The sequence below is a fragment of the Arachis stenosperma genome, chromosome 2 (genome assembly GCF_014773155.1).
Source record: "Arachis stenosperma cultivar V10309 chromosome 2, arast.V10309.gnm1.PFL2, whole genome shotgun sequence".
Lineage (NCBI taxonomy): Eukaryota > Viridiplantae > Streptophyta > Magnoliopsida > Fabales > Fabaceae > Arachis > Arachis stenosperma.
The window spans coordinates 104,329,850-104,338,309 of NC_080378.1; the positions used below are offsets into that span (position 1 = coordinate 104,329,850).

At 28.9% G+C, this 8,460-nt stretch overlaps 1 protein-coding gene across 1 annotated transcript; it reads right to left on the reverse strand.

The window, feature by feature from the left end:
• Nucleotides 1–3,032: 3,032 nt before the first annotated feature.
• On the reverse strand, nt 3,033–8,058 carry LOC130959932 (uncharacterized). Its single transcript, XM_057885343.1, has 4 exons — nt 7,312–8,058; nt 6,181–6,250; nt 5,991–6,078; nt 3,033–3,290 (listed from the first exon to the last, which is right to left on the reverse strand). The coding sequence occupies exons 1-3, from the start codon at nt 7,525–7,527 to the stop codon at nt 6,029–6,031; spliced, it is 336 nt and encodes a 111-aa protein (XP_057741326.1). The 5' UTR covers nt 7,528–8,058; the 3' UTR covers nt 3,033–3,290; nt 5,991–6,028.
• Between the last annotated feature and the right edge of the window lie 402 nt (nt 8,059–8,460).

The window sequence follows — 8,460 nt, forward strand, 5'->3', positions numbered from 1 at the left end:
TATGACGACATTTAATTTATGTAGTTAATATTATTATTGGGGGGGTGGGTTATTGATTTTTATTTTAGTAAAGAATAGAAACAAAAATATGCATAACTCACATAACGGGGATATTATTATGTAATTGTATTTTTTTTTATCAAAAATAAGGAAACTCGAATTTGCGATTTCTTAAGATTTAAAAAATATAAAAAAAATTATGTCATTTGAATTATAACTCATTGAATATGTAATTGTATTTCTTTGTGCTTCTAAAAGATGCACCTTATTGTAAAAGATTATTGTATTCATTATAAACGTCATTGATCGAAATATTGATCTTAATAATTGAATCATGTTAAATTAATATGACACAAATAAAATATTTTTTTTGTACAACATTGACTTTTGCTATATTCATTTAATTAGTGTCATGCAGTTCAATAATTTTCAAATATAAAATTAAATTAAAGAAATAAATCACAATAATAATAATAAGTTGGAATAAGGTAGCTGATTTTACTGAACTGTTATAAAATAGAATTAAAGTAATAGTTGGGGTGACATATTTAATTTAGGTAAAATTTATAGTATCTATAATTTGGTATTTAATTTTTGTCTAATTTATTTTTTATAATAAATTTTAAATATTTAATAATTATTTATTTTTATATTTTTAAATTAAATATTAATTTTTAACTCTATATAATAAATTAAGCAAATATGTTTAAGTACCATAGCGATTATTTTTAATTTATAGGTATGATCTGAGTGAGAATGAGACAAGGAACAAGTCCATGTGTGATCTGAAGTGAAGTCACGTAAACGATAACCTTGCATCTTAATAACGACAACAAAATAAAATAAATGTGACATAAAGTTATCATAGTTCATGGATCTTTCTGGAATTTTGCTACATAACCATCGTCACAGCTATATTTTAACATCAGTGTTTGATTTTTGAATATGGACAATGAAAGTGGAGTCACGACTCCCGAGTGTTGACTTGTCATGGATTTTAAATGGAAAAAGAATCTTTTGCATTACTTAATTGTATATATTCCATTTTAAAATATACTCTAATTATTTGATATTAATAATAAATATATGAGAAATTCTTGAGATTGTCAGTAATTTTTAATATTTTTTATTATTATTTAATTAATATAAATATTAATTTATTTTTAATAAATAAATTATATTAATTTATATTATAAATTTTAAAAAATATAAATACAAATTATATTGATTTATGTATATAAAATTTTAGTAAATATAAATGTAATATTTTTATAAATATAGACATAAATTATTATTGATTAAGTACTGATAAAAAATAATAATATTTAATAAACATATAATATTATAAATATATTTATTTATATTAATTTTATCATTAAAATATGATTTATATATTTTTTTTGTTTTTTACTGTATTTTTATTTCAACCCAACATGCTAATGCTTAATTTATCATTCGTTAATGAATTAATACATACACAAAATGTGATTTAAACTACACTTATTTAAAAGAAACAATCGACCCACCCAAATTGATTTTTAATACATATATAATTTTTCTTTTTGCGTTATCATTTGAAAATAGAAATTTATTACGGTACCATTATTTTGTTAAGGAGTTTGATAGTCCTTATATAATCAATGTTAACATTTGATCATAGCTTTCATAATAAATTTCAAGGATTTGGATCTTCTAAATTTTGAATTTTTATTTTAGAGAGTAAAATATGATCTTTTACTATTGAATAGTTTTTTTTTTTCATATTTACTTTGACCCCACCTACCAAATAAATTGTGAAAAATCACACTTTATTCTCTAAAGTAAAATTCAAACGTTAGAGGCCAAATCCAAATTTTAAAACGTAATTCTAAAAATAATTAATAATTTCAGTTAATATATTATGTTGCAAAATTTCGGCCACACAAATAAAGATATTGTAGTTTTATAATGATATTAACGAATCCTCGGTAAGAATTTTACATAAATATCCTTAACTCATATTCTTAATATTTTCATGAAATACACTAAACCGGTAAACCCTCGTTGAAAATGTTTAACTAATGTTCTCGGTTAGCTAAACCCTAACAATAATAAAAAAATATTGTTGCTTATTTGGAGATTTATTTATATTATTTTTTATGAAATCAACCGGTGTCATGTATAGTTGGTTGAGGTGGTATTCTTTTATAGAGATTCTGAATGGGAAGCAATACTTGAAATAAGAAATTAGCAAAAGTATCCGTTAAGATTGCCAATAATTGATTAATTATCCATATGATAGTTGTTAATCAACTAAATTCATCGCTTAAAGCTTGATAAGCCAATAATTCTGGGCATGAACTAATGTATTTGCTTTTTTATTATTAGCTAGACTACTAATGAGTTATGACTAGACTTTCTGAATTTACAAAAGAGTACACTATTATCACATTACTGACAAAAAAAAAAATTGCTAACGATAAATAAACATTCAAAAGATTTAAAAATGTGACAAAAAAAATTAAATATTAAATATATATTCTAAACAAAAATTTTAGAAATTAAATTTTGATGCAACTGTTTACAATTATTATTAAAAAAAAAAAACTTTTCATGCTTAAAAATTAATTATTTTTTGTTAAGTGAAATTTAAAAAAAATTATTACAAATGACAATATTTTTTTGAAAATAAAAAGAAAAATTTAGAGTTTAAAATTTGCACCGAAATTTTTTATACACCTTCTATATGCTACAAAAATTTAGATTAAATAAATAAGCTATTTGTTAAATATAAATTTTTTTTGTTATTTATAAAAAATATAATATTTATTGTTTCTTTTTACCGTATTTTCAAATCATTCAAAGTTTATTTAATTGTTCTGAAGACATTTTCATGTTAAACAAAAGAATTAAAACTCTACAGCATTCTCCCACGCAAGAATTAAAAAATAAAAAAAAAAATTAGAGGAAGCTACAACTTGTAAGTGATGAAAAGAAAAGGGAGCAATAATAGAACATATATATAATCGGACAACCTTCAACAATCAACAAAATTATATAATTAACAGAAAAAAAAACTTATATTTAAGTAAATTGCTGGGTAATTAAAGTCCTAACCACATAACCCAGAATGATTTTTACACCTGTCCTCCAAACTAGGAGCATTAATTTTCTTTTCCTTTACTATTTTTCCCCCTTCTTTTTTCATAAACCAAAAGGAATAAACAAATCATCCGAAAATTGAAACCATATATGGCAAGGTAAACTAAGTTACATCAACATACACAATGGGATGAGAATGCCAGAGACACCTTCACAAAACAACAAAACACAACATTAATACACCAAGAAAGGGAAATGTTATCAAATAATAATAAAACAAATGAATAAGAAAGAAAGAAAGAAAGAAAGAAAAACTAACCGTATTTAACTATTTACTTTTATGAGTTTAATTTTGATGCACTAACGGTATAAAACGTTTTACACAGTCGTAGAATCACATCCGTTCTTTTGGATGACCATTCACGCGGTCAATGTAAAAGGTTGTTATTTTTGCTGATGTGCCGTTACATAATTGAATGCACGTGTAAAACTACCTTACACTGACAGTGCAATAAAATTAAATTCTTACTTTTATACCCAAAAATAAAAGGGATATATAGAAGTAAAAGAGTAATGCAAATAAAACAATTCTTTAGTGAAACACTTCACATAAAACATGATGTTGTCTGTGTTGCCCTCAATTTTAGAGATAAGTGTCTGTAACATTGTCTAACCATAAAGGAGAAAAGTGTAATTTACCATTTGAGAAGGAGCGATATGCAACTATATAGTACTAATCTTTCTAGTATCCATGATTATGCAACCACTGTTTTGAACCACTATGGAGTTTAGTTGTGAAAACCATTCATAAGAAGCTCCACAGTTGCCTAGAGACTATTCCCACTACCATATCACTTCTTTGTACTAATCAATTGTAACTAACTAACTAACCTTTCTTTCTTAACTAAAACTTGCTATTGATAATTTCATTCATACTATTTGGAATTGTAACAAGAGAATGAAAATTAACAACACTGCAAATTCAGGACCTGCCCTTCTATCCAAAAATTAAGGGTGCGTTTGGTTTGCATTTTGATTTTCTGTTTTTATTTTCAGTGTTTTCTGTTTTCTGAATTTTGTGAAGAAAAAAGTTTTTACATGAGATGAAAACAGGAAATAGGATTTTATTTTTTTCACTTTTTCCTTCACAAAATCCAGAAAACAAAAAAGACTAAAAATGAACGCAAACCAAACGCACCCTAAATATTCCGATTTCAAATGGTGGAATCACTTTCTTCTCTTTTCATATTTCTTGCAATCAGTTGCCTCACAAACAAGAAATTGTTGCTTCAGACGTCTTTGCCAGATGCTTCATAACATATCTCTCAGATTTAATACAAGCAAGAAGAGCATGATTTACGTATAAACAATGTCACTATAGACATAATATATGATAAAGCTCAATAGTGTCGTTTGATTTATGTAGCCAACTCCATCTAGTGGAATAAAGCTTTGTTGTTGTTCTTGTTGTATGAATATTAAAAGGCCATGAATGCACCATATTGTAATTCAACACTAGTGTCCCACTGTTCCTAAATATGATTGACTCGTTCATTCGAAATTGAAGATTTTGTGTATATCCATTTTAAACATAAAACATGAATCCTATGCAAGTGATCCTACTAGTACTCCACACAGGTTTTATATATCCACTATCAAAATTAGACTAAGGTTCCATGATGGCAGAAATGAATTATATCATTTGTATACCTAAAAGTCAGGATCCGAGGACATCCAGCTCCATTTAAGGGTGGAAAATAAGAGTTTGAGCTTTTTGTAGTAGAGACCACAACAAAATCTCTGGATGATGCAGTGGATGTTGGTATGAGGTACTTGAGTGTTAGTGTGTACAAAGAACATCTCTCTCGATACCAAAAGTACAACATTTCATCACATCCAATGAATAAAAGAACAAAATATGCTTAATAAAAGTATCATACTGGACAAGGATGACAAGGAAGTCAAAAATTTCAGATCTAATCAAAATTATTGGAATAAGCAATAGATAACAGTGGTTATGATAGGTAACCACTCTTGGAGATCCACATTTTGTTATATACTAAGCTAAATTATCCAATATCCACAGGGTAACAGATAAGCCAAGACTATCTAAGTTGCACTATCACCTATGTATACAAAACCAGAATGAAATTTTTTCTCTGAATACTGTTGAATTAGGTCAATTTGGATAAAAAGAGAGATTGAGGATGATCCGCATGCCGAATCAACTAGACCTCGCCTACCATTTTTTATTAGATTAATTTATTTCCCCTCAACTTTACAAGTAAGATGGTGACAGGTTACATCTGTAATTCCTGAAACGCCTCTTCCATCTAGATCGAGACTTAGCAAAACGACATGCCAAATTACTTCAAGAAAATTTCCGATGAAACGTGTGAGTAAGGCTAGACCTAGATCCAGAAATGTATACAGCCCCAAACATTTAATCTTGTAAAAGGTGAATGTACACGACATGAACATAAGGCTTTACTAACAACACAAAAAAGAAAGATTGAAACTTGAGGTTGTTCTAACAAGATATTCCAAAGCCAGCTTTTAGCAACATCTTGAAGCTAAACCTAATCAGCAAGAAGTGTCTACCACATTTAACCTTAAGTTCTACTTTTATATATTAAAAAAAAGGAAGAGGTGAATTTGTATGACTGTCTAACATATTAAGTCTAGAAAGAAAGCTGTTATGCTGATAATTTTGTAGTCATAATATGAGATGAAACAATCAATAAGAAGATAGGTGTGTTAGATTCCCATCAGAAATATTTGAATTCCTATAAGAGTTGACTCAAAGTACATACAAGACACGACATGTGGCAATTTCTTTCATTATGATGTCAAAAGTGTCACAAGCCTAAGTCACATAAGAGAGCCATCAGAAATTGGAATAAACTCACCTTTCACAATTTCAGACACGAAACCAAATTAAATTTCCTTAAGAATCCTCCTTCATTTCATCAGAATCAGAGTCACTAGCATTGTAACCTAACAAAGATGCATTAAAATAAAGTACATTCACAACTAAACTCTTAAATAGAGGAAAATAAAATGAAGCTGCCGACAAAAAAAAGAACTGAGAAAACTTACCTGGACGCTTATCACCAACTTTCCAAACCGACGAACGAGTCTTTGATGCTCTGGTCAGCCAAACTCTTCCCTTAATTGCCAACAGATAACATCAGTCTTGGAAACCGAAAGTCAACAACAAAGAAGCAAGTTCACATATTCCACGCATGGTTTAATTTATTAATTATCATCAACAGCTACACCATTGCTCTTTATGATTAAACTAATGGAAGGGCAGAAAATATCTTTTCAACATTACAACTTATGATCTGGACAAATAGTGCATACAAACTAAATGCATATTTGTGTATGTTAAAACCTAAATAATGTGGTAAAACAAATGAATGAGTTCTAATATTATGACAAAACTCTATCCCTTGCCCCAAAAAGGGGGATAAAAATATCAAGCTGTTACTTACTTCCATGATGGAACTTTTACATTGTTATCCTAGAAATGTGTATAAAGTATAAACACACCTATGCATTCAACTATAATACACTAGTGTACAATTGGCTACAGATCCTCACTAGTATTAAGACCAAAAAAATTAGTTACATGCTCCTTTTCTTTCTGATTTCCAACTTATTCTTCACATTAAAGTAAAACAACAGGGTTGGCTTGTTTAAGGCTCCAAGCACTCTATCCCCTACAACACCAAAGCCCAACAACCACAAATTACAAAACCCCTAATCTGGTGAATCCATGTACAGATAAAAAGACTAACAAAGACTGAAAAACAAAAATATACAAATCCAACTAATCGTTATATTGTCACATCATTTGAAGTTTCTTGCCACCACTATCTGGATCTGAACCCTATTACTAGAAATCCAACTAATCCGGCTCGAAGAACTGTCATTGTCACTCCAAGCACAGTATTTTTTTCATCCCTAAGATTCGAATCAAGAGTCGAGATCTCTAAAAATGGTACGAGCAACTGGAGCATGCCTATCACTTGGTTATCATTCAAAGTGTTTGATGACTCTTGTAATAACTAACTCAAATATCACAGTATATGATTCTATATGATAACATTAATATCCTAATGATCAATAGTGCAACACATTTCGTACAATGTATCAAAACTAATCTAAAGAAAGAAAAAAGCATGCACAAAAAAGAATTGAGAGGAGGAAGAAAAGACACTGTACCTTTTGGGGATCTTTGGGAACACCATAACCACTACAGTACATCTGACCAAGCAAGACCTGCATGCTAACATCTCCAGCTTTAGCTTCCTTCATTGTATCCCTAAACCACCTCTTAACACAATCTGCCACCACCTCTGACAACCGAACCCTCCCACTACTACTACTACTACTCTCTTTGTTGTTGGTGTTGGTGTTGGTATTGCTAGTGCTCTCCATTGACAACAATAATAACAAACCTTTTTTTTTTTCCTTTTTTGCAACCACTTTTCTGAAAATTCAGAACTTCAAAGTGCAGAAGAAGAAGAACGTGGAGGGAGGTAGGGAGGGTTTGGATTTTTTGCTCCGGTAACTGATGGAGAAAAATATTGGTAGCTTTTCAGATTGAATTAAAATCAAATCCAACAATAAGAATCACACTAGAATTGCAAATGGGGTTCTGAAAGTTCTCTTTTTTTTTTTCTTTTTTTTTTGCCCTTTTTCACTTTTTTTTGGGGTTTTTTCTTGAGGTGACTCACTCCAATGCTATCTGAAGATCATGTTTTTATTGCGGGTTTGAATGCTTTTTTTTTTTGTTCAAAATAATTATTTATATTGAGTAGTAGCCAAAGAGAGAAGAAGACGACGAAGAAGAACGGAATTGAGAAAAGAGGATTCAAGACATGGAAGGTGGTTTCCGTTTGTCGCCGCGGGATTACATCTTCATACGACGTCGTTTTCTGCATATATCCAGATCTTTTCCAGCACCAAAAACCGTCAACACTGTTGTAAAATAAATAAAAGAATAAGAAGATATAAAATAGAGAAATATAAATATAGAACTCTAGTAATAATATTTATCATAATTATTATCTTAATATAATAGAGATTATTATTATATCACTAATATATTATAAACTTAAGACTTTCGGATAGATAGAGAAAAGAAAAAATTATTATTATAATATATAGAAGAAGGAAAGAGTGTTTTATTATTATTATTATTGTGTGTGTAAAATGCATCTGACGATGTCTGCTATTTATATATGTAAAGTGACTCCATTTTCAATCTTCATTTATTGGATTTTGTCTTGTAAAGAGATTCATTGTCTTGAGAATGATATCTACCTAAGCCATACGTGGTCATCCATCTTTATCACAACACTCCCCTTG

Bases quoted from the DNA above. Each gene is read 5' to 3' on its own strand.
- LOC130959932 (XM_057885343.1), bottom strand. From the start codon at position 7,527: ATGGAGAGCACTAGCAATACCAACACCAACACCAACAACAAAGAGAGT. The intron at 6,251-7,311 runs GTACAGTGTCTT...TTGGCAATTAAG, and splicing joins TTCCCAAAGATCCCCAAAAG to GGAAGAGTTTGGCTGACCAG. The intron at 6,079-6,180 runs GTAAGTTTTCTC...CATCTTTGTTAG, and splicing joins AGTTGGTGATAAGCGTCCAG to GTTACAATGCTAGTGACTCT.